This window comes from Lathamus discolor, chromosome 6 (assembly GCF_037157495.1).
Source record: "Lathamus discolor isolate bLatDis1 chromosome 6, bLatDis1.hap1, whole genome shotgun sequence".
Lineage (NCBI taxonomy): Eukaryota > Metazoa > Chordata > Aves > Psittaciformes > Psittacidae > Lathamus > Lathamus discolor.
Window position 1 is genome coordinate 6,944,044 of NC_088889.1, and position 25,115 is coordinate 6,969,158.

At 46.2% G+C, this 25,115-nt stretch overlaps 3 protein-coding genes across 21 annotated transcripts in view; all 3 read left to right on the forward strand.

Annotated features, from left to right (window-relative positions):
- The window catches only part of CELF1 (CUGBP Elav-like family member 1), a 66,223-nt gene extending 61,581 nt beyond the window's left edge, over positions 1-4,642 (forward strand). For 14 of the 16 annotated variants that reach the window (XM_065682903.1, XM_065682908.1, XM_065682904.1 and 11 more), the window contains one exon: positions 74-3,129. The gene's annotated coding sequence lies outside the window, so the exon portion shown is untranslated. Of the gene's footprint in view, positions 1-73; positions 3,130-4,526 lie in introns of those variants that run through there. The other 2 variants (XM_065682894.1, XM_065682895.1) reach the window with 2 other exon arrangements.
- Positions 4,587-17,544, forward strand: RAPSN (receptor associated protein of the synapse). 4 transcript variants are annotated; one of them, XM_065682911.1, is made up of 10 exons: positions 4,587-4,674; positions 7,931-8,154; positions 10,585-10,923; positions 12,136-12,294; positions 12,592-12,690; positions 12,788-12,910; positions 15,580-15,633; positions 16,244-16,443; positions 16,557-16,594; positions 17,262-17,544. In XM_065682911.1, exons 2-10 carry the CDS (start codon positions 7,939-7,941, stop codon positions 17,333-17,335), a joined length of 1,302 nt encoding a protein of 433 aa, XP_065538983.1. In that variant the 5' UTR covers positions 4,587-4,674; positions 7,931-7,938; the 3' UTR covers positions 17,336-17,544. The 4 variants fall into 4 exon arrangements, with proteins under 4 accessions (XP_065538983.1, XP_065538982.1, XP_065538985.1 ...); XM_065682910.1 differs by lacking the exon at positions 4,587-4,674 and having other exon boundaries at positions 7,583-8,154; XM_065682913.1 differs by lacking the exon at positions 4,587-4,674 and having other exon boundaries at positions 7,584-8,154; positions 16,532-16,594.
- Positions 17,545-17,634: 90 nt separating this feature from the next.
- PSMC3 (proteasome 26S subunit, ATPase 3) lies at positions 17,635-24,775 on the forward strand. The gene is made up of 12 exons (XM_065682914.1): positions 17,635-17,904; positions 18,031-18,111; positions 20,984-21,109; positions 21,237-21,341; positions 21,429-21,491; positions 22,520-22,657; positions 22,797-22,940; positions 23,158-23,306; positions 23,800-23,896; positions 24,044-24,189; positions 24,360-24,441; positions 24,556-24,775. The coding sequence occupies exons 1-12, from the start codon at positions 17,878-17,880 to the stop codon at positions 24,664-24,666; spliced, it is 1,269 nt and encodes a 422-aa protein (XP_065538986.1). The 5' UTR covers positions 17,635-17,877; the 3' UTR covers positions 24,667-24,775.
- The last annotated feature ends 340 nt before the right edge of the window (positions 24,776-25,115 follow it).

Here is a 25,115-nt window from a genome sequence, read left to right on the forward strand (position 1 = left end):
CTCTCCGTGTTTGGATGTACTGCTCTGTGTAACTCAGTGGGTCTCCCTCTTTCTGGTTTGTTTTTTTTTCTAGATTCCTGCCGTTTGTTCATCGTTGTGCCTAAAGCATGTCGATGTGGCGTTCAAGTACATCGTCCAAATCCTTGTCTCTTCAGCTTCTCTGATGCTTGAACTCTCACCTTTGACCTTGTGTTCACCTTTGACGCTGATGTGTATTTTTATTACGTTTGTTTCTTTCTTTTTATTTTCTTTTGGTTGGGTTTTGTTTTATTTCCGTGCTGCCAAATCGGTTTTGCTAGAAAGACTGCTGCAGGGGAATATTTAAACTCGCATTTGAATATAAAAGAATTTCTATTTTTCTAGACCTTCGTAAGATAACCACTTGATTTTGTGAATCTGATTCTTTGTAATTGTCTTCAGAGCAGCCTTGCTAGCATACCTTGTGAGTATTTGTATTTCTGTGAACATACAGCCAATCACTTTCGAGGCTTAGGGTTGTTTTTTTTTCCTGTGTGCTTTAGTTGGGAAAACCACAAAACAACACAGTTTCGAAGAGAAGGTCAATTCTATGGTGTGACTCAATCTTTCAGGAGACTTCCTAGTCACATTTTGCTGATCTGGTTTCTGGGCTTGAGGAGACAGCATGTGTTTTTATGAGTTCAGACTTGTGACTTGAGTGGCATCAGCAGAAAACACTTGAACTACATTTTTCTTCTGATTGTAGCTACATTTTTTTGCCCTGATTTATTGTTTTTTTTTTTAATTATTATTATTTTTATTTTTTCCCCTGCTTCCCTGTGTGATTATCAGTCTGCAGTGAAAAATTGATCAAAGTTGATGTTGTATTTTGTTAAGCTCCAGCATGCTTGGGTTTCTTTTTTTGTAACTACAATCTCCTCAGCAAAATGTGATGTTTCTGTTTTAATCTTTCAAACTAAGATAGTGCCCAGAAATGTTTTGCATGTTTCCTGCTGTTTTCTTCACACCCTCGTATATATCACCTTCACCTCTCTGTTTTCTATAGTTTGTGCAAAAACTGAGCAATTTAATGGGTTTCAAAGGTATCCTTTAAATTGGTGGTTTTGGTAATGACAATTATCTGATCAGAAGCCCCCTGAGGGCATCTACCTGTGCACTTAGACTGTCTGCCTGACAGAGCACCTGGACCTTGCTCCATCTCCAGTGCTGTCAGAGGCACCCAGGGGGCTTGGCTGTACTGTTCCTGTACTGGAAGTTTTGGTGGAAGGACATAGCTGGGGAGCAGGAAGGTGGGGGAACTTCACAGTGTTTCTGTTTCCAAAGTTATCTGAAGCTAGGGCTCCTTTGAAACAGCTTTTGTAGCCTTCAGGGCACATCAGTGTCAAATCCAGCCCCGGTTTAATACCATCATTCAGACCTTGATGGCAGGATCCTGGAAAGGAGGATCTGGGTTAGCTCTTGAAATAAAGTGACGGAAATACCCCAGAGAAAGCATTTGTAAACCTGGTCCCACAACTGCTGGCTCTTTTCCCAAGCGACAAGCACAATACAACAGCCTCTGCAGCTGTTACCTGAACAGGGTACCATCCCCAGCTCTCTTCTCAAGGGCCTTAGCTGGGGAATCTCTCCGGAGATTTTTTACTTTTTGTTTAGTTTTTAATTGGGTAATGAGCTAAGCAGTTTTGTTTCTGGCTCGCAGAATGAACTAGAACAGGTTACTGCTTTCTGGGTAGCAGGCTTTCCCCCTACCCTACGTACCATCTGCACAGGTAGAAACTGGGATGTAGCTTCTAGATGAAGATGTACTGTGTACTATGATGAAGTTTCAGTCGGAAGGAGAAGCAAGCTTGTGTAGGTATCTTTAACAGTAGAAAAATAATGTGAAATGAAATCCCAGGAGAAAGGGTTTTGCTGAGAAAATAAATCGTGTTTGATTGGATGGAAATCTCACTTTTGTCCAGTGTTTGGGAGAATGCAAAGATGCAAAAGGATTTCTTTTCTATCCTACTCAGTTGGCTGAGGATATCCTCAGTAGATGCTGGCTAGAGTTGTGGAGACAGTCCTTAGTCTGCTTACAGGACAGACCACATTTGGATATGGTAAATACACCTGGGAGTAAAGCATGAGGCTGGATGGAAAAAGGATAGAGCCTTGTTTATTTGGGAGGTAGGGTTGTGGGCTGGCTGCTGTTAGTCCCACAGTCTGAATGCACAGGGCTGTGTGTCGGGGGTGGGGGGGGCACTGGTACCCTGCAGTGTATTGAGTAACTGCCAATACGTTTCTGTACATGAGCATTTGGTTCCATAAGGAACTTTGGAGAAACCTGTGGAAAAACTATCTGAAGAAAACCAAAATGCCAAACGTTGGATGTTTCTTTCCTTTCTTCTTTCCTTTTCTTCCTTTGGTTGTTTTAATTGTTCTGTGGTGGTTTTAATGGATTTGAGACAGTGGAGCAGCAGCTGCCTTTCTGATTTTTGGCTGCTTTTTGTGAATAATTTAAAAAGAAAATTTACATTTTGGAGACAAACCTGTGGGCTTTTTTATTGGTACAAACATTGTATTTAACACTAGGGGTTTTGTACAGTTTTTTGCCTTTTCTACTAGAAAACAATGTAAAGTGATTCACAATGTGACGAGAAAACAAATTGCCACTATGACCAAATGTAGAGTCTGTTCTGCAGTAATGGGATTTAATCAACTCGAAGTCGTGGTTCAGTCGTAGAAATGCTTTTCTTTACCTTGTTTTGAGCTGTTCCTTTAATTTTTTTTTCTTGTTTTGATTTGCAAAACAAAAAATGTCTTTTTTTTGTGTGAAATTGTGTTGTACTCTGTAGAGAATTACAGATTTTACTTTAATGGTTTAAAACGCAGAGGAGCACGCGTTGCTTTTCTGATCCGATGGCAGAGTTTGTGTAGTGGATTTCAAGATGAAAAGATTTGTTACAAGTTTGGAACGAGCGAGTATGTGTTAAAGGAATTTTCTTCCTTTTGTGCGTGTGTGTGTTTTCTTTTTTTTTTCCTTTTTTTTTTTGTCCCAAAGGGCAACTTAAAGCTGTTTTAATTGCACAGACACACCGACAACAAGTCATTTTGTATATGCCAAGTGTGGTACCTTCCTTTGTTTATTTGCTATTAAACTGTTTGAGAAGAGTCCTTGTGTGTTGTATTTGTGTCTCAAACTTGAGGTTCTTTCTGGGTGGGAAGATGAGGAGAGAGATGAGGGAATCTTCCATTTACTTAGCTGTGAGCTTCATGGTCCAGTACCACTTGTTCTGGGTGTACAGTATAGTCCTGGATGTAGATGAGCTGCTTTGACTAGAAATGGGGAAGGTTTTGGGGTTGTATAGCCTCCATTTTGGAAGATTTGGCACTGTGTAGCCACTTGCCTGGCCATGCACTGTGCTTCATGGTGTTTCAGGAGCTAAATAACTTCAGTGTGACACCAGACTTCAGCTATATAGAGACAGCACATGTGCGTGGTGGTGTGTGGGATTAGACAGGCACCAGCTCATACTGCTCCTATGAGCCCCATACCCGCCACTGCCCCCTAACCCCTCCGGAACACTTCCAAGCTTGCTGAACCTGTTCTGGTTCTGCCTCAGTGCTCCCAGTCCTGGAAATACTATACAGGGAAACCAGTGGGTTGGGATTATTTCCTAGCTCAGGTTTTGTGATAAGGAGAAGTTTACCCCCTTTGCTTTTAGAACTATGATATGTTAATCATGTGAAATGAATACTAAACAAGTATTTGGTGTAGGCAAAGTATAATCTGTTTAGAAACTTGCCATGAGTTTGACAGGAATATTGCTTTTCTCAGAAGGAAAGTACCACAATGGCCATGACTTTGCCACATTTCTGAAAGCTCCTCAAATTCAGTGATGTTCCTCCTTCCTTCTCCTGTCTTGCATCTCAGAGACTGCAAGCGCCTTCAGGGCAGTTACGTTTCTCCTCTGTGTCCTTTTCCTCTGTTATCTGGCATACTCGGTTCCACCCCATTACTTCCTACATGATTGTAAATCTGAGAGCACTTGCAAGCATCGGGATTCAGCGCTGCATTCCTGTCCCTGCAGTGCACCAATTGCGATGCGAGGCACTGAGCCATCTGTTGCAGAGTGTGCTGGGATCCCTGCAGTTAATTTGCAGCTGTTGAGAAGGGAGGCTGGGGAGATTTCAGCTCAGATATGTCTGAGCTGAAGGATGGAGACAAACAATTGAGTCAGAAAAAGGGGTTGTTTAGGCAGGATGGAAGATTCTTGCTTATGCAAGAAGTTGGCAAGACTTCCCTTACACAAAGCTCTGTCAGTTGTATCTTACATCTACCCACAGGGCTCTAGTGTCAGTTCTGTATCAAGAGCCAGTGTGTTTATCCCTGATAAGATCCTCGTTTCACATGAGTTGTTATATTTGTCAACATCAGTAGGAAAGACACAAACCTGTAGATTAAGTCCTGATGTTGAATGTTTTAGAAGTAGTTTTTCCCCTCGCATCCACCTCCACCTTTCACTACTTGTTTTGACTCCAGTCTCCAATCTTCCTGACTTTACCAGCCATGTTCTGCTGTCTTCATATGGCCAGGAGTCACCAGGATACGTTATGAAGGCCGGTGGGGAGGAGGACAAGCAGCTCAGTGTGGTCACTCTGAAGAAGTGACTGCGTGATTAGCTACACTGCGTGTATAGCTCCACTGCATGACAGGTGAGATTCCCTAACTTGGTGTTTCCATGCACCTTCCAGGCTTACTTATTTGCAGTTCCTGAGAAGAAACTGTGGACCATTTACCATAGAAGCTGTACCTCAATCTTGCACAAGCTAGAGCCACAGACTGATGATCACTCTGCCATTACTGTCTCGAAGCAGCACAGGTAGTCAGTGTCTTGGTGATTCTACCCATTTACGCCTCCTTGTTTAGGCAGCTGCACTGGGCTTGGGGTGGGATGTTCCATATCAAGAATATATTTCTGGTTTCTGAAAATGACCAGTATGAGCTTGATGGAGCTCAATCTTACTTTACTAGGATAAGTTTTTATCTCAATAAGCGAGTTGTGAGTTGATTCTTAAGACACTAAGCATGGTTTCATAGGAGGACTCAAAAACAAGAATGGTGTGATCAACAAAATGCAGGATAGATAGATCATTCCCCTCCTGTTACATGGGGTTTGTCAGACTGCAAGGCATCCTTTTCTCACTTTGCCTTTCCTCTGTGCAATCTGACAGTGAATACTGAGGGGAGTGCTTTGGTGAAGTGGTCCCAACGCATCAGGATGAGTTTGAGGTACAGGCAGGTTACTTGTGGAAGGTCAATTTAGAAAGTAGTCTGTCCTGCAGATAATGATGTCATGTCTGGTTTTCCCTTCCTTGAGTCCTGACTTGATTCTTCTATGTAGCAAACTCCAGTGTTTGCTGTGCCTGGCCTCTTCTCCAGTCCTGAAATGTGATGGCCTCACCGTTTTCAGTGCTTTTCATGGGGATCAGTGTTCTGCATCTTGTGTCCGTCCCACACACCCCCCTCCAGAGAGACACATAAGAATTACTGCAGGGAGGAGAGACTTAAAATTCTGAACTGGACCTTTATGGCAGCCCTAAAACCTATAAAGTACCTTGATAATAACTTGAACAGTGCTGCTGAAGTGGTTTTGCACAGTGACCACCTGTGCCTCAGCACTCTTGTGGGGTTTTCCCACAGTTCCTACTTCCAGAGTCTGAGAGTACATGGAGTCTGTACTGAAACATCATCTGGCACATCACTGCTCTGAAGAAACAATGCTAAACTTAGTAATGCAAATGTCATAGAGTATATAAACTCCCAACAGAGAATCAGCCTTGACCGGAGCAAGACTTTTCTACCATTTAAATTGCTTTGCTTCTAAAACTTTTTCTAAGGATGTTTTGGATACAGGTATGGATGGAATCTCTTAAGATCCTTAAGATCATGACGATGATGTAAAGACTTTGGGCGGACTGGTTTCTTACTCTTGTGTGTCCTGCTGTCCTTATGGACATTACCTTAGGAAGGCTCCCTTGGGTTTGTGTTTCCTTAGGCAGCCATTATGTGGTGGCCTGTGGGACGATGCTGCTGGTATTTACCTTTGCTTGTGGAAGAACCGCCACTAAATTCACATAGAAGCAGGGAGGCAGCTGGAGCCACCCCTGCATGTGGGCCTGTCATTAAAACCCTGATTTGCCATTTCTTCTCTCTGGCCTGTAAAATGATCCCAAAACACATGTCTGGGACTTCTGTATCTTGAAAAACACAAGATTTCCCTGAGGCATCCCCCCCGCCCTTCTAGTTTGGTATCTCTTCTTAGGAAGGACAGAGTAAATCTGTAGATAACCAAGACCAGGCCCGTAACAAATACAGCACATCAATGGCTGTATGAAACTGGACTCCTAGAGGAACCAGTCTACCTGGGGATTTTTTACTCTTTCAGAGGTGTGTAGGAGAGTTAAAACTGTCCTCTAATTGAGCAAACAATTCTCATATACAATCAGAAGGTGCAGAAATCTGTTGCTTTGGGCCATTGGAGTCAGTTGGGTCATTAAACTCATGAGAGTCCAGAAGGCCACGAAGTTGCTTTGAGGGCTGCAGCACCTCGCCTGTGGAGACAGGCTGACAGCTGGGCTTGTGCAGCCTGGAGAAGGCTTTAGGGAGACCTTACAGAGGTTCCCAGTGCCTAAAGGGACTACAAGAAATCTGGAGAGGGGCTTTGGACAGGTGGCTTTAGGGACAGGACAAGGGGGAATGGCTTTAACCTGACAGAGGGGAGGTTAAATGTTAGGAAAGAATTCCTCACCATGAGGGTGCTGAGGTGCTGGCACAGGGTGCCCAGAGGAGCTGTGGCTGCCCCATCCCTGGCAGTGTTCAAGGCCAGGTTGGACGGGGCTTGGAGCAAGCTGCTCTAGTGGAAGGTGTCCCTGCCCATGGCAGGGGGCTGGAACTGGATGAGCTTTAAGGTCTCTTCCAGCACAAACCATCCTATGATTATTGTCATTCATCATAAAAGATCAGCAAGTTCTGGATGCAGAATTTCAGTAGTGCCTTTGGCATCTTCTACTAAAAACTCTTGGAGAACTGTCACAGGTATCAAAAGGCAGTGAGCAGTCAGTCATGAACAAAGCTGTTCAGGATGGTTAGTTTCTTGTCGTCCCTGAAATTCAGAATTCAGTGCCGTATCCAGTAAATCTGTGCCAGAGCAGACCTTTGTCCATGGAAAAGGCCAGCTGTGGTCCTCAAAAGCGAAGCTGAATTTTGTGCCTGGTAAAGTACCCAGCACATTGCTACAAGTGTATTACTGCACATGTATATGCTGGAGCCCCAGTTCTTACCTTCTTAAAGGCGCGTATTGTTCCTAAAGCTACTCTCCCGGCTGAGGCTGCCACCTCCCAGCTTAGCCCAGCACCACCAGTGCTTGGCAAACAGGATGGTTGGAGGGAGAGCGAGGAGACAATCAAGACCTCCCTGTGACTGCGCTGATTGTCTCCCCATGGGGTGTTTATAAGCCGTGTGCTGGTGGGCAGGCGTGGGCAGTTGGCTCACCGTGACCTTGGGAGCCGGGAAGCCTGAGTAGCATTCCTGGGAGCCACGTGAGCCAGACTGGCAGGCGCAGCTGCAGCCAATGGGGAGCAGACCAGTACTGGCTGCTCGGGTTGAGTTTCACTCCTGTTGCTTGGGATTTTTCTCTTTCCCTCCCTGTTGTGCTTTTCCTCTTTGTTTATGGGATTGCACAGCCGGATGCACTGATGGAGTCCTAGTGAGCAAGGCATTTGTCCGCTGGATCTGGGATTCGACAGTGCTGAGCAACCACTTCTTGCCATTGCCTACCTCAACTCCAGCCCCCTGCCATGGGTGGGCTTTTATGGCTCCAAACTTTCTGAGCACACAACCCGCCCTCCTCTATCAGGGCATTTTATGTTGTGTTCTCTTCTATGCACTTGCTTTTTGTTGTCCTTATAGGTTAGTGTATGAGGCTTTTTAATGCATGGGAGATGGGTCAGGACCAGACAAAGCAACAGATAGAGAAAGGACTCCATCTTTACCAGTCTAATCAGACCGAAAAAGCCCTGCGAGTCTGGATGAGGGTGTTGGAGAAGTCTGCGGATCCTGCTGGCAGGTTTCGGGTTTTGGGTTGCCTCATCACTGCTCACGCAGAGATGGGCAGATACAAAGATATGCTGAAGGTAAGGAACTGGAGATGAATGCATGCCATGGTGTGGTACCCACTGCGGAGAGTGGCTGGAGATCAGAATGTGAAATCAGGGGGGTTATTTTGTATACAGTAGAACATACCAGCTATTGAGTGTAAATTGTGGGCTGCTGTAATCACTGTGTTTAACAATAGCTCCAGCCCACACTGTACACAGAATACTACTTTTCATTGGGTCTGGTCCCTCAGGATTCCCAGGTTATTGTGGGTCTCCAGTTAATCATGGGGACCTTTCTTAATCTGTTCCCCACATGCAGGCACACCAGATAACCAAGCTTCAGGAAAAGAGATGAAAACAGGGCTTTTGCTGCACTTGAAGCTATTTACACTGTGCATGTCTGTAAAAAAGAGATCTCCATGTGGATTCTGTAGAATAAGCAGCTGTCTACATTGTAAAGACATATCTGTTATCTTGTTCATATGATGTTTGACATCTAATATAGATGTTACATTGGTTTTATTACAATTCTTTGTTTGCAAGAGGGGAAGGAGGATGCTTTTTTGGCAAGAGGGGATAGCAACATTCCAGGAGAGAATGTTGAGGTCAGAGAGCGGCTCCCAGTTCTCAGGACAGCATAGAAGAAAGGATATACAGGGCTTCATGGAAGAGTGCTAAAAAGAAGCTGAAGTCGCACTTCAAGAGAATGAGGATAAATGTGTTTGATTGAATGAGCCAAAAAACTAATGTGTGGATGCAAGAAGTAACAGGATGCACATAAAGAGCAGCAGGCAATGTTTGGGAGGGTGACTCAGGAATCTAGGAAACGAGGCAAGAGGATGTTTGTAATAGTCTTAAGAAACCATCACAGCCTGAAATAGGGTCTTGCTAAAGGGTCTTGATATTCTTGTCCTGGAGTTTTGGTTTGCCTCTTACTAGATTAATAATTATTCAGCTTTTAGCACAAAATCTGAACAGGAGCCCGCATCTCATTGAAAGGATTTTGGTAGCTGTGTTTAGAGGGGAAAGGCATATCTTACTAGTAAACCCATGCCCTGTCTTAAAACCAAATACTTAGTGTGAAGAAGATGGTTATTAATACACTTGGAAAACATCTGAAGAGAAACAATTCTGATAATGATGTGGAATTAGGTGGTGTCAGAAACAAGAGACTGATTAGGGAGAAGTAAAAAGGTTAAGATGTGGCTACCTGAAGGAAATAGTTAAAGACTTCTCAGGAAGGCAAGACACAAGCAGAGGAGTGGGGTCAGTATAGAATCATAGAATAAGTCTGAACCCTAATTTGTTATCAGAGAACACAAACTGGCATCAGAATAGGTGAATTTTAGTTCTTTCCAGTATTAGGAAGAAAAAATGGCTTCAGTCAAACTGAAGATTTTATACCATGAGTGATCAAAAATAGAGGAAGGAAAACTTTAGCAAAGGAAAGAACAGGAGAAAAGGAGGCAGAATTAAAGGCATGAAATGAACTGTGATTTCAGAAGGGTTATGATGAAGAGAAAAATTACTTCACACCAAGAAAAGAGGCTGTGGCAATCAGGAAATAATGAACAACTTGCACAAAGGTAAGGGAACACAGGGAGCCGTGAGCTAATGCACAGTACTGGGTCCATACAGCAGCTTTCCTACAGTGTGAAGGAAACTGAGAACAGGCATCCCCAAATACATGCAATTGTGTTTGGGGTTTATTTTGTTCATTTTGTGAAGAATGTAAAATGTTCTAGTAGCTTCAATTACTATGTGTTGGCGCTATAGAAGAAAAGGAAGTAATTGGTGCCCTTGGGAATTGTTATCCATAAACCTAACTGATCATCTGCAATGAAAATACATACTGAGAAAATTGCTACATATTTACCTTTGCTACTGGCATTAATTCAAGCCAGCAGTGTGCTTGGTTCACCACAGAACACTAAAGAGTTGCTGCTCAGAAGAGTGTGCAGTCTAAAAGAAAGAGACTTCAAGTCATTTAAGAGAACTGTATGCAACGAATCCTGAAGGTAATAGAAGAAAAACTGTGAAAACTGAAATTTGTTAGTGGAAAAACTGATGAAAGTGGCAGCTTGTTTACCCTTATTAAAGGGTACTTTAATATCTTAAGAATTCAGAGAAAGTGGAATAAATTAAAATGAGTGAAAAAAAACTGAGCAGCAGTGCGTCAGATGTGTCCTGCTTCTCTTTAGGGCTAACAGCTTTCTTCCACTAACCACCAGCCGAGTTAATGTGTGGAGAGAGGGGAAGTATTTTTCAGACTGCTCGTAGACCTTTTAACTACCAGATAAATGCTCAGTGTAGACGATGCTTCTCAGTCTGTGCTGCTGGACTTTGCCCTGCTCAGAGATGAGCCATTTCTCCAGTACAGGGTGCTATTCTGTGCGTGTTTGAGCTACATTTAAATCGATCATATGCTTTTATAAACACTGTCTACACTGTCTTTTCTACTTCAAGTTTGCAGTGGTACAGATTGACACAGCACGGGAGCTGGAAGACCCAGATTTCCTTACAGAGAGCTACCTGAACCTGGCTCGCAGCAACGAGAAACTCTGTGAATTCCAGAAAACAATCTCTTACTGTAAGACGTGCCTGAACATGCAGGGTACCACGGTGAGCCTGCAGCTGAACGGCCAGGTGAGCCTCAGCATGGGCAATGCCTTCTTGGGCCTCAGCATCTTCCAGAAGGCTCTGGAGTGCTTTGAGAAGGCTTTACGCTACGCACACAACAACGACGACAAGATGCTGGAATGTCGAGTCTGCTGCAGCCTTGGGAACTTCTACGCGCAGCTAAAGGTGAGGTCACCTAAGGGACAGAAGGGAGACTGTGTCATGGATTCAGAACAGAATTGGATTTCAGGTTATTGCTTTGCTATAGGAAGTGAAGTACTGAGAGAGCACTGTAAGCTTAAAATCTCTTCTTTGTAAAATCACCATCCTTCAGAGTAAGGATGGCAGGATTAGTGCAGTGTTTATATAGCGCAGCAGAAGCAGCTGTGACTATTCCTGTGTTGAAAAGATCAAACTTAGCTACAAAGAAGATCACATCAGAGGAGGTACTGTCTGTACACAGGGCTGGCAGCCAGAACTCACAGATTGTCTACTTCCACCACTGCTACAGGCAAATAGCTATTGATGTGAGCAAAAACCAGGCAGGAGCTGAGGATGGGGGTGATTTGCCAATTCTAACTTCTACTGCAAACAGCAACAAATGAGTTTTCCTCACAAAGTCTTGATTTTTGTCACTAGTGGAAAACTCACCCACTGAAGCACTGAGAACTATCTATAAACCTCTCATAATACCAAAAATAAAGACAGTAACATTGTGCTGGATACTTTGAAGGTATGAAATAAGAAGGGAGAAAGGAAACTTTTAAAGTTGGGGTTTCCTATGTGCATCTTGGAGAATTAAAAGACATGAGGACTTCTTCATCTCTGCAGTCTCATGTAACTTACTTGAGAATGGGTTTAGATAGATAATAGTTTTACATAATTACTGTAAAGTAAGATCTCTTTAAAAAATGCTTTTAATCCAGAAAGATGCCTAAAAATGAAAATATGTTATTTCTTCTTTTGGATTTGGTGAGGCCATGATTCTTTGTTCCTGTTTCCTGCAATATGATGGATAACCAGATTCCGACTTTCCATATGGAGAACATAAGGGCTCCATGTAGATGTTGAAAGCAGAGATGATGTCAGAGAAGAGAAGGTTTTCAGCCTTTAGTTATAGAGGAGGGTAAATGGTTCCTGCAGAGTAAGGCTCATGACATACCTTAGAACGTTCCTTTGCTCTTTCATTGCCCAGTGTCCTGAAGCCAGAGGGTAATATTAACTCAGTATATAGCAATTCCACCTTCCACAGTTTGATATCCACTGAAAACATCGAGGGAAATGCAGCATGTGGAAGGGGAGCAGCAGGAGTTGAAAGGTGTACAAAAATATTAGTAAATAAAATGTTGCTTTTTTTATCTTTATTTTTGCTGTAACTAGTGTCTGTCTGTCTTACAGGACTATGAGAAAGCCTTGTTCTTCCCATGTAAAGCAGCTGAGCTGGTGAATGATTATGGCAAGGGCTGGAGCTTGAAGTACCGTGCAATGAGCCAGTATCACATGGCAGTGGCCTTTCGGAAACTGGGGCGCTTGACAGATGCTATGGACTGCTGTGAGGTACAGGGTGCAGGCAGATGCAGAGCTGTCAGAGGTTTTTCTGCAAGGGGATCTTGCCTACAGGACTGGGAGGAAGAGATATACATGGCATTTGCACTTGTCTTTACATGTTCCTGCTGCCTCCCAACCTTAGAGCTGTGGTTGCAGTAGCCCACGGGGGCTCAGAAGTTTGAGTCTGTGAATTCCCCTTGGTTGGGAACATGCGAACAAGACTTTGTGGCTGCAGTGCACAGCCCCAGCCCTGCTGTTTTGAACCAGGAATAAGCTCTTTTACTGACCAAAGACAATTTCTTTCAGGAGTCCATGAAGATTGCCCTGCAGCATGGTGACCGGCCTCTGCAAGCACTGTGTCTGCTGTGCTTTGCAGATATCCATCGCAGTCGCAAAGACATACAGGTACAGCTCCTTCCTGCCAGGAAGGACAGAGAGGATAGCAAGAGGGTGTGCAAAGCAGGCCATAGCAAAATGTGTGTTTTCCTCCCTGCTTCTACAGACAGCCTTTCCTCGGTATGATTCCTCCTTGAGCATCATGACAGAGATCGGGAACCGCCTGGGCCTCATCCAGGTGCTGCTTGGAGTGACCAAGTGCTGGATGATCCAGAAGGAGCTGGACAAGGTCAGTTACAAATTTGTTTATTAAACAAGATTGGAGCATAATAGCTTTTTCTGCACTGTGTGCCTATCGACGTGAAGCAGAGACCTGTACCCCTTGGTTCTATCAACAGGGTCTATTGCTTGTACAGTTACACTTCTCCAAATGGTCTCTCTCAGCCAGGAATTTGCTACTAACAGTATGAACATCCATTCTGAGTCAGACTGCTAACACACCAGTGTCTCATCAGTCAATCCTCATGACTTTACACTGAGAAACCAGCACTAAGGGAAGGAAGCCTACTCCTACACTGTAGCCAATCAGCTTATGCTTATGCTCTGAAATAGATTCCACTGCCTACTTAACAGCTATGAGTTAAGCTCATTGTTGTGATAGTGATGATGTTTAAACAGCTCTACAGCTCCACCATGTGCTTTGCAGACAAACGTGGCATCAAATTCCTAGAGAAACTTTGAAGGCATAGAAACTGTGATGTGAAACAGAGAAATGAGAGCAGAAAAATCATCTGGGAATAAACAGCTGATCAATATAATGCAAGGGGGTGACTTCACTAACTTTGAAAATGCTTAGGCAGCATATATAAGTTAAAATCCAGATTGCACTAGGTACAGCAGATTGCATTGCAGGAACACTGCTGGGCTGCAGAATGAGATGCTCAAAAGGCTAGTGTTGAACTAGTATTGAAGAACCTGGAATGCCTGTGCAGTGCCACATCAGGATGCTGCTTTGGGTGTAGATATAGTGAAGATTCACACTTATCAGTCATATGAGACACAAAGAATTTTGGCTTAAACAGAGAATCTCAGATATTAGGAAATGAAGTATGTGCTGTCGGCATCTGTTTTGCCTACAGCAGGGAATCAGTTGGGTGAGGTACACCTTGCAGTCTCAGCAAGTAAACACTGTTCGCAATGGAAGAAGAAACTGTGCATTTAAAAACTTTGCTCAGCGTAATCCCTTCCCAGCCTTATCTCATGTTCAAAAGATGGGACAGGGCACAGCACGTAGGCCTGCACGTAGAGAACATTCAGAGCGCTCATCAAACCCCTACATCTGCTGATCACACACCCAGCCGTTGCCACCCTCTGGTACCGCAAGCAGTTCCCACTTGTGAGAGCCTGGTGAAGGCTTTGCACAAGTCTTCACCTCACCAAAACCAAGAAAATGAATAGATGAATCTTGTATTCTGCTCCAGGCATTAGTGGGAAATCTGCCCTCATGGGTCAGGGACCTCATTCCCATTTTCCAAATGTGACCTCCTCAGATGTCATAGCTCTGAATACTCACCCAAGCCTGTTCCTCAACTTGCCAGTCCCGGTTTCCATTTCTAATGCTCCTCATTCTGATATCAGTGACCTAATAAAGCAGTTTGCTAACTCTCCGCTTACAGATACCCTATTCTTGTCCTAGCTTCCTCCATCTTCCCAGTCTCCTCAGCCAGTTACTCCATTTCCTTTCATCTGCATGTGGTTCCTGCTCATGGCAGGGGGGTTGGAACGGGATGATCTTAAGGTCCTTTCCAACCCTAACTATTCTATGATCCTATGGTTAATACTATTGCAGATCCTCTCAGGCTGCTCGCCCAAACTCTTGTGCAGTCTCACATTCCTCTCCAAGACAACTGTCCCCTGAGCTTCTCAGCATCTCTCCCCCCACCCCACATGCTTCACTTTGCTTCTTAGTCCCAGTCATTAATTTCAGGGTTTTCTAGTACACAGACACTCTTCCTAGGCATAGCTTGCAGTTATGTTCTAACTGGTAGCCTTCAGTTCCTGCTTCCCTCTTCTTCACGTTCCTCATCCTAGGCTGTTGCTGCCACCACAGGTCTAATGCCATCTCCTCTGTATTCAAAGTCCTTTCTTTGATCTCATCTGATCCCCTTCTCCTAGAATAGTTAATGCCAAAATATAAAGTAGAAGTTTAAACTACTGCATCGCAAGGGAGACTTCTTCTTTCCCTTAGACAAATCTGAAGCAGATCCCAACAGTTCTGGAAAAAGAGACCAATGCTCAGAACAGTGAGGAACACTATGGCATCTAGGGGGAAGTAGGGACTCATTCTGGATAACAGCTGCTATGCTAAATACTTTCCTTCAGATTGAAAAAGGTGGATAGCAGTACACTCCTGTATCACACCATGTGCATGTAGGACAGAAGTGGGTATGTAACAGCAGGGGGAAAATGGAAGAGCTTGGTGTGTTGGTGGTGCTGATCCCCTTCCTCCCCTCTTGTACAAGGGAAATTGGAGTTGCCCATTAACTATTGAACCTGTAGGGCTGAAGGGGGAAAAGGCTTGGTTTGCTTGTGCTTCATCCCAACCCCTATGGGCACGTGTGACTGAGTTTAAGTCTGTATTCCTCCTGCTTGGAAATGCCAGCCTCTGCTGACATCATACCCCCACTTTGCACCCTGTGGCTGGAGCAGAAACACATCTCTTTGATTATTTGTGGTCTTTCAGAAACCAGGCTTTTCTCATGGATGAACTCTTAGGAGAGGGGGGAAATCTGCCAGACAGCTGTCTTGCATCTCCAGAGCTTAGTGGTGCTTGTTTATGTCCAAATCCCCTCTCTACCTGTTTACCTCTCTCTTTTAATAATTCCCATAGGACATTCACACAAGTCTGGTCTTAATATATCAGACTGAGAACTGATGATGCATGCTCTCCATTTACAGGCTCTGGAAAGCATTGAAAAAGCACAGGAGCTGGCAGAGGGACTAGGGAACAAGGTAGGATCCTACAGCTTCTCTTCAGCACTTTCTGTAGGTTTCAACACAAAGCCAAGTGTTGAAATACCCAGACTTGTCCTTGCTGATTAATGTGTCTGTGCTAACAAGTCAATGCTTGGGACTTGATTTGTTGTGAAGTGTTTAATTATGGGCAGTTGCGTGGATGATCATCAGTGTGCAGGTCTGAAAAGTGAGGGAGGAGTCAAAGTGGGATGAGCAAAGGGAATGGGAAGCAGGAAAAATGGGATGTTAAACAAGCAGAGAGCTACAGTATTGGGGGTCTCTTCTTGAAAAACATTATTGTCCTGAGCAGCAGCTGAACTGTGTGTTGGCTGGAGGCAACGTGCAGTGGATGTCATGGATTGCTGAGGAAAAGCATCAGTGAAAGAGCTGCAGATGTCCTCAAACGTGGTGTCACCTTTGGTGATACAGAGAAGCAGGGTTAATGGCAGGAAGTGCTGAGAGACCAGATGTCCTTATGTGTGGCCCTATCCCTCAGACAGGTTTCTGTGCTGGTGTTTCTCTAGCTGGCTGATGGGGCTGAAGTGGTTCCCACTCCTGTTCCTGGTCTGTCTTGTTCACTTCTCTTGTTTCCACCCTTTGTGTGCAGCTTGGCCTGCTGAAGCTTCACTGCCTGTGTGAAAGGATTTATCGCACAAAGGGGCAGCAGCAAGAATTGCGTGACCACGTAGTGAAGTTCCATGAATGCGTGGAGGAGATGGAGCTGTACTGTGGCATGTGTGGAGAGTCCATTGGGGAGAAGAACAACCAGCTCCAGGCGCTGCCTTGCTCCCACTTCTTCCACTTAAAGTAATGAGCTGGAAGTACTATGACATTAGTCATAGGAAAGAGCTGTTCATGACCAGAGTAGGACAGCCCTATGCATGCTGTTCCCTAGGTCTTTTTCCTGCTTTGCCCTACAGGATCCCATTGCAGTGCTGTGAATCTCATGGCTTTGAAGGATGAGATTTCATAGAATCATAGGTTTGGGTTGGAAGGGACCTTAAGGATCATCTTGTTCCAACCCCCTGCCATGGGGGATGGATTTAGCCACACTGTCCCCCTCACTCCTGGCCCCTAAATGGTAGCTCACCCGCATCCTCACCTTGCAGGTGCCTAGCCCAATTCAGACTCTTACTGAATTACCCCACACCCAGGGTAGTTTGGATTTCTCCCCCTGAATTCCCACCCACCTGCCCCCCTTTTCTCTCTCATGTACAGGCACACTGAGGGGAGGGTGTCCAGTCTATTATTGCACTACTGCCATGAAAGTTTACCTCTACCATTATTTTATGTTTAGGGGGAATGTGAGTGTAACAGAACACTTGGTGCTGAAAATTAACTATGTAAAGACAGACAATTTAAGAATTTAAAGCCCCCTTCCAATGACACCAGCGTTAGGATCAAACTACTGGGCGGTGAGAGCTGCTCAGTGAGCCCTTTGGGTTTGTCTCCAGCATTACAGCAACTTGTAAAGAGGGGCGTGCTGAGGGCCCTCCGCGGCACGGCTGGAAGAGGGACCATGCCGGGAGGGCGCATCTTCCGTGTGAGCTGGTTAATGCAGGAAACGGGAGCAGGAGCAGCGCCGGGGAGCACAGCCCCCCCCCAACCAACCTCCTCCCTTTGCAGGTGCCTCCAGACCAACGGGACCCGGGGCTGCCCCAACTGCCGCCGCTTGTCGGTGAAGCCCGGCTACGTCTGACCTTGCCGCGGGGCTCGGCCCGAGCCTCCGGGACTGCGGCAGCCCCGCTGTGCTCGGGGCCCTCCAGGCCGCGCCGGCCCCACCTCAGCGGCCGCGGTGCTGGGTGGGCGGCGGGGTCCTCTCGCCCTCTCCCCTCCGCTCCTCTGTACGGGCACTGACCGCAATAAAGCTCCCGGCGGGGCCCGGACCGGCACAGCTCCGCCCGCCTCTGCTCCGCCTCACGGGGTAGCACCGCCCCCGGCCGGGCCCCGCCCCAAGATGGCGGCGGGGCCATCACTCAGCAGATTTACCCGGGGCACGTGACCCGCGGGGTGGCTTCCCCTCACCATCCGCGTCCGCAGATTCGCCGCAGCCGTCGGGCCGCTCTGCGGGCGACATCGGAGGGGCTGCGGCCGCGGTGCGGTGCCGAGGAGGAAAAGGAAAAGGAAGGGACGCGTGGCCGCCGAGTCGCCTCCCTCGCCGCCTCCCGCCCTGTTCTCGGGGTGAGGAGCGCGGAATCTGCCGCCCGGAAGCCGCCGTGTTGTGCGGTCGCTCGCTGAAAGATGGCGTCGGTGTGGGATGAGTCCGAGGTGAGGGGCCGGGAGCGCGGGCTGGGGCTGCCGCCGGGCTTGGGGCTACGGTGGCGGGGTGGGGCGGGGAGCGGCGGGGCTCGGGCCGGGCTGAGCCGCCGGTGACGCTGCCGCTGTGCCCCGCAGGACGGCGTCGGCGAGGAGGTGCTCAAGATGTCCACGGAGGAGATCGTGCAGCGCACGCGCCTCCTCGACAGCGAGATCAAGGTAGCGGCCAGGGGCCGGCAGCCGCGGGGACAGCGGGGCCGGGGAGGGGGACCTGAGGCGGGCCGGGCCTCGGGAGCCCTGCGCTGCTGCTGCGTTGAGGGGAGGGCGCGGGGCAGCCTCAGCGGTGGGGCAGAGACCAGGGCAATAGGGAAAATGCGGTTATCTAGATCGTGAGCGGTAGGTTGAGGAGTAGTGAGCCTCGAAGTACTAAAAGAGCAGGGAGCTGACGGGTCGGGTGTTCTGCAGAGCTTTGGAGGCACTTGCTGAAGGCACACGAGGCATCCCTGCGGCCTCACAGGCCCAGGGGAGGGGGAGCCTGTTCTGCGGCTTGGTTCAGGTGGGATGATCGCGTAACTCGGGTTAGAAGGGACTTGAGAAGGTCTCTCTGGTCAAACGTCCTGCCCAGAGCAGGGCCAGCTGTAACCCAGGCTGCTCAGGGCTTCATGTGCTTGGACATTGAAAGTGTCTCAACAGAAGTTGCACCACTGCTGTGGGTGTTCTGTGCCACAGCCTGACTGTCCTAGTAAGGGCGAAGATCTGCTTTACATACAGACTGAACGTCTCTTGTTTTGGTCTTTGTTGTCTCATCTGCCCGCCATACACTGCTGTGAAGTGTCTGGTTCTGTCTTCTTGGTACCTTCTCCAGTAGTTCCCTTCTCCAGCTGAAGAAGCCTCAGCTGCTTTTTACAGGGCCTGTGCTCCAGTCCCCTTGGCCATCTTGGCGGCCCTGTGCTGCACTCAGCCCACTTTATCAATGTCTTTGCTGTAGGGGCAGGGGGAACGACACTGAACAGTTGCTCCAGATAGGATCTAACACGTGTTGAGTAAAGGGGGGATGATCATTTTTCTCCATCTACTGGCTATGCTCCTGTTAGTACAGCCCAGGGTGCTGTTTGCCACCCTTGCTGTCAGGACATGATGCTGCCTCCTGTTCAGTTCATTGCCCATGGAGACCCCCCAGGTCCCTTTCCTCAGAGCCAGTCAGCAGCCTGTGTCACTGCAAGGTGCTCTTCCTCCCCAGGCGCACTCCTCCTCTTCTCTAGGCCATTCATCAAGATGTTAAGTAGGACGCACCTGGGTAGACCTGACCCAAGACAGACCTGTTTCACACAAAAGCTCTTCTAACTTTAGTATAAGCTTGTCTCTGCTGCCTGATTTTAGTAGCATTGAGATAAATTGTTTCATGAGTTCTAGAGAGCAACTTGATCCTAGTGCTTCAGAGGCCAGTTCTGTTAACATACTTGGTTTTTAAAGGCAGCAAAGTTAAATGAGTGTCTTACTTTGAAATTGCAGAAGATGGTAAGGAGTAAAAGTTCTCTTTATTTTATAGTAAGAGCATCGTAATGGAGAAATGTTTATTGGCACCCTCCCTTCATGCAGTTTTCCTTGAATATTTCTCAGACTAATTCTAAATTATGCTAATAATTTAGAATATTATTCGAATAATGTCATTATTCTAAATGTTTTGCATTTACATGTAACAGATACAGTACTGACTCCTGTAATAGTCCTGTCCTGTGGGTAACTAGGTGTTACAGCACAGTATTACGCTTAGGTATCAAGAGTTTTAAGAAGATAATTTTTTAGAGAGGAGCAGATAGGACAGAGGGTAATGGGTTAAAACTTAAACAGGGGAAGTTTAGATTGGATATAAGGAAGAAGTTCTTTACTATGAGGGTGGTGAGGCACTGGAATGGGTTGCCCAGGGAAGTTGTGAATGTTCCAATTCTGGCGGTGTTCAAGGCCAGGTTGGACAGAGCCTTGGGTGGGATGGTTTAGTGTGAGGTGTCCCTGCCCATAGCAGGGGGGCTGGAACTGGATGATCTTAAGGTCCTTTCTAGCCCTAACTATACTATGATTATGTGATTTCCCCATTAAACTGAATCACATATGCCAGTTCAGATGTGACCAGTTCTCCTGAGATCATTTGGGGCTACAGTTGCTTCATTGAGGTTCATAAAACTGGTGTGTTTTCAAATTCTGAGTAACCAGGAAAGGGAGGAAATGTATGTGGGTGTCAGCCAGACAGCACTGAGAAACACCTGTATTGCATGCATTAGTCTTGGGTATAAATGTACTGACTGTTGGATGTACAGAGCTGCTTTTCTGACAGGTAGTAGAATCATACAATCATAGAATAGTTTGGGTTGGAAGTGACCTTTAAAGGTTATGTAGCCCAACACCCTTGCAGTGAGCAGGGACATCTTCAACCAGATCAGACTGCTCAGAACCCCATCCAGTCAGACCTTGAATGTACAGTTGGCTTTCTGCAGGTCCCTCTGGGTGGCATCCTGTCCCTCAGCTGTCAGCCATACCACTCAGCTTGGTGTCATCTGCAAACTTGTTGAGTGTGCTCTCGATCCCACTGTCTGTGTCATTGATGAAGACACTAAAACAGTACTAGTTCCAATTCTTCTCTAAACCCAACAAAACATAACTTTAAAATAGATGTTTATATACGGATGCATATAGATATGCACGTGTATGTGTATATCTAGTCACCTGGCTATCTGTATGTCTGTAAATATTAAAACCAGAAAACCAAAACACAGCTGTCATATCTTTATCTAGGTCATATTGCAACTCTGTAAGCTGCTGCATTGATCAGGGTAAGGTTATCCAGTGACACTGGGAAGAAACTATTTCAGGATACTGATTAGTAAGAGACCAGAATGGATTGTGTAGCTTTGATTCCTAACCAGTGCTGGCTAATTTGCTGTGTTTCCTCTTTTTATATTAGGTTTTCCTTTATAATCACTATTTCCTCAGATTTAGGTTTTCATAGCTTTTACTTTTGGAATAATGTATGAATTTTATCTTGCCTTGGTCTTCTACTCTGATCCCTACCTCTTTCATCTGTGACTGATTCCAGATCATGAAGAGTGAAGTACTGAGAGTGACTCATGAGCTTCAAGCCATGAAAGACAAGATTAAAGAGAACAGTGAGAAAATCAAAGTAAACAAAACCCTGCCATACCTTGTCTCCAACGTTATTGAGGTGAGAGCAAGGCACTCTTCTGCAGCAGTGTGACAAGTGTGTGCAGTATGGGCAGCAGGAGGGCATGGAACTCGTCAGTAATTTCAGACATGGTATGTTCTTAAACAACTGTCATTCTGATTTGCAGCTGCTGGATGTTGACCCCAATGACCAAGAGGAGGATGGAGCAAATATTGACCTGGATTCCCAGCGAAAGGGCAAGTGTGCTGTGATCAAGACATCTACACGTCAGGTAAGATCCATGTGCCCAGCTAGGTGTGGGGAATGCTGAAAAGGACCACCTTCTGCTGGCTTTGCTTACTTTGATCTTTTTCCACAGACATATTTCCTGCCTGTTATTGGCTTGGTTGATGCTGAGAAGTTGAAGCCTGGAGACTTAGTGGTGAGTGAGGCTGTTGTGACTGTTAGATACGATGCTTACTAGAAAAACTGCTTTTATCTTGCCCTTCAGAAAGGAGACAGATCTGCCCAGATTTCTCTAAGGCCATTTCTACACTAAAATCTTAACAAAAAGATATTATGGTGTCGTGGTTTAAGTGCGGTCAGTAATTCAGAAAAACCACATAGCCGTTCGCTCATTCCCCCCTTTCCTCCCCCAGCCCCTGGAGGGATGGGGAGGAGAGTGGAAAGAATGTAACCCCCACGGGTTGAGATAAGAACAGTCCAGTAACCAAGGTATAACACAAACCACTGCTGCTGCCACTGATAATAATAATGATAAGGGAAATAACAAGGGGAGAGAATACAACCACTCACCACCTGCCGACCGATACCCAGCCTGACCGAGCAGTGATCTAGCCCTTCCGGGTAACCCTCCCTAGTTTATATAGTGGGCATGACATGCTGTGGTATGGAATACCTTTTTGGCTAGTTTGGGTCAGGTGTCCTGTCTCTGCTTCCTCCCGGCTTCCCCTCCTCCCTAGCAGAGCATGAGGCTCAGCAAGTCCTTGGTCAGAGTAAACATGACTGAGCAGCAACTAAAAACATTGGTGTTATCAGCGCTGCTCCCAGGCTGAAAGTCAAAACCACAACGCTGCACCAGCTACTGAGAAGGAGGAAAATGACTGCTACTGCTGAACCTAGGACATACGGGTTCAGTCATATCTGTAGTATAGAAAAGTAGTTTAAGGGCTGTGTTCTTTATACATACAATTAGGTGCTGAAAATTTGGATACCATCTACTAAGCTTTTTAAACGCAGCCTTTGGTATTGTAAGTAGATTGGACTCCTCTTTTTTGGCATGTGCTGAGGAGCTGTGGTGGTGTCCACTGTGCAATGAGTGATTTTATGAGTACCAATGTCATGGCTGATTATTCCTGCATCCTTGAGTTCTAGTGAATCATCTGTGATTGCATGTTTGTTAATTGTTATCTGAAGGGCCTGTTAAAGACAAAGGATTTGTGTTTACAGGGGGTGAACAAAGACTCGTACTTGATCTTGGAGACTTTACCTACTGAATATGATTCACGAGTGAAAGCCATGGAAGTGGATGAGAGACCCACAGAGCAGTACAGTGACATCGGGGGGCTGGATAAGCAAATCCAAGAGGTAATACTTCATTTTTAGTTCCTGGTGTGACTGAGAACAACAGTCTTTGAACTACAGCTCAGAACTTCAGCTCTGAGCAGGCAGCCTGAATCCGTGAAGGAGAATGGCTTTATCTGTTAGTATTTTCCTTTTGCTGTAGCTCGTGGAGGCCATTGTCCTGCCAATGAACCATAAGGAGAAGTTTGAGAACTTGGGTATACAGCCACCCAAAGGAGTCCTGATGTATGGGCCACCAGGAACAGGGAAGACACTGTTAGCTCGAGCGTGTGCTGCCCAGACCAAGGTAAAAGAAACCTTTGAAAGCGTGTGCTGCTGTAGAGTAGTACCTGAAAAAGAATAAGAGCATCTCCAAGGGGAGAGGGATCGTACATACAATTCAGTGTTACAAGGCTGGGATCTTGTCTGTTTTCTTGCTTGGTTCTTTTAATTAAGGGGTTTCTGTAGTACTCGGAACTGACCCTGTTGAGACACAAGGCAAAGGATTCTTTTTCACTTCCCAGGCCACGTTCCTGAAGCTTGCGGGTCCACAACTTGTACAGATGTTCATTGGTGATGGAGCTAAGCTGGTACGTGATGCTTTTGCTCTAGCCAAGGAGAAAGCTCCTTCCATCATCTTTATTGACGAGCTGGATGCCATTGGCACTAAAAGGTGAGGTGTAGGCCATGTTGTAAAGCTCCTGGGAGCTGCCCAGCAGCCCCTTTACCTGTGTGTGAGGGAATCCTAACTTTAAGCATGAAACATTCAGAAACAGTGTAAAGCCCATCACGGACAGATAGCAGTTGCCACAGTCCTTGGGCTCATGAGTGAAGTTCATGAGACTTGGGAACTATCTGATAGACTCCTGCTTTATAAACTGTTTTCTGATAACTGCATCAGGCACATAGAGCTGATGTTCTTCCTCGTTTACTACTTGGGCCTGGACAACATTAGCGCCATTTAGCTCTAAGAACATAATAAGACTTAGCTGCTGCTGACAGTTATTTGAGTCGCAGTCCCCATCAGGGTAGAACTTCCTGTAGCTTCAAGTTGGAATTTGGAAGATCTTGGCCGGTGAGCATGAACTGCATTCATTCTGTCTTATGTGATTAAAAATGTAGGGACAGGGTTCATGCTGATAGTTCTACCCTTGTTTTCTCCTCAGGTTTGACAGTGAGAAGGCTGGTGATCGGGAGGTGCAGAGGACCATGCTGGAGCTGCTTAATCAACTTGATGGTTTCCAGCCCAACACACAAGTCAAGGTTGGAATCTAGCAGAGAGTGCTGCTGAGGCCCAGGGTGCTCTAGCTGGGGATGGAAAGCAGTGTCTAGGAGGAAGCTTGGTGGATCCTTGTGGAGGAGAGGCCTGTCCTCCAGGTGTCTCAGACTGATGACCCTACTTCTACTTAGGTGATTGCTGCAACCAACCGGGTTGATATCTTGGACCCAGCTTTGCTCCGCTCTGGACGATTAGATCGCAAGATTGAGTTCCCAATGCCTAACGAGGAGGCCAGAGCCAGAATCATGCAGATCCATTCACGCAAAATGAATGTCAGGTAGGGCAGAGGCATGGCCTTCTGGGGCTGTGTTTATCACTCATGAGGGTGCCTCTGTGGTAGGCACTTCTGTTGAGAGCTCACTGTTGGGTTTTAAGGCAGCTCCATACCTGTGTTTCTATTTGGTACCTATTCTCAGACTGACTGTTTTTTATCTCTGCCCATCTCAGCCCTGATGTGAACTATGAGGAACTGGCTCGCTGCACAGATGACTTCAATGGAGCCCAGTGTAAGGCTGTGTGTGTTGAAGCTGTAAGTATCCCTCCTCTACAGCAGCAAGTACTGACAAGAGGGAAGGGTGAGAGCTAGTGTGGAGTAGTTATTCTGAACTGATGTGGTGCTTATATGCCCTCTCTAATCATCTAGGGGATGATTGCCCTCCGCCGTGGAGCCACAGAGCTCACCCACGAGGACTACATGGAAGGAATCCTGGAAGTTCAAGCAAAGAAAAAAGCCAATCTGCAGTACTATGCCTGATCTCTGCCCAGTCAAGGTTGTGGCCTTGGCAGAGGACAGGACTAGACTGGACTGTACCACTTACTTTCTGTCTGGAAAAAATAAAGCATTTTTTCCCTCTAAAAACAAAGCCATGATGTGTTGGGGCTGTTGCCGTTGCATGGTGGTCCTACATCTGCAAAAGGGAAGGTGAGACCCTCCTGTCATGGTGCCCATCATGCTGCCTTTTGGAACCTCTTCGTAGAACTGGAATAACTCCTAGTCTGCTGCTTCTGAATGAGGACCAACAGGTTATACTGCAGTAAGTAAGTGTATGTTGAAGTGGATGAACAGCAGCTCAGACAGCAGCCTTGGTTTTGCCTGTTAGTGAACAGACTGTACAGCTTTGTTAGTCTTTGAAACTTCTGAACACCCATTTTGCAAGGGGGAAGTGACCATGATTCATGTTTTAACTTTGTCATTTCACTTCA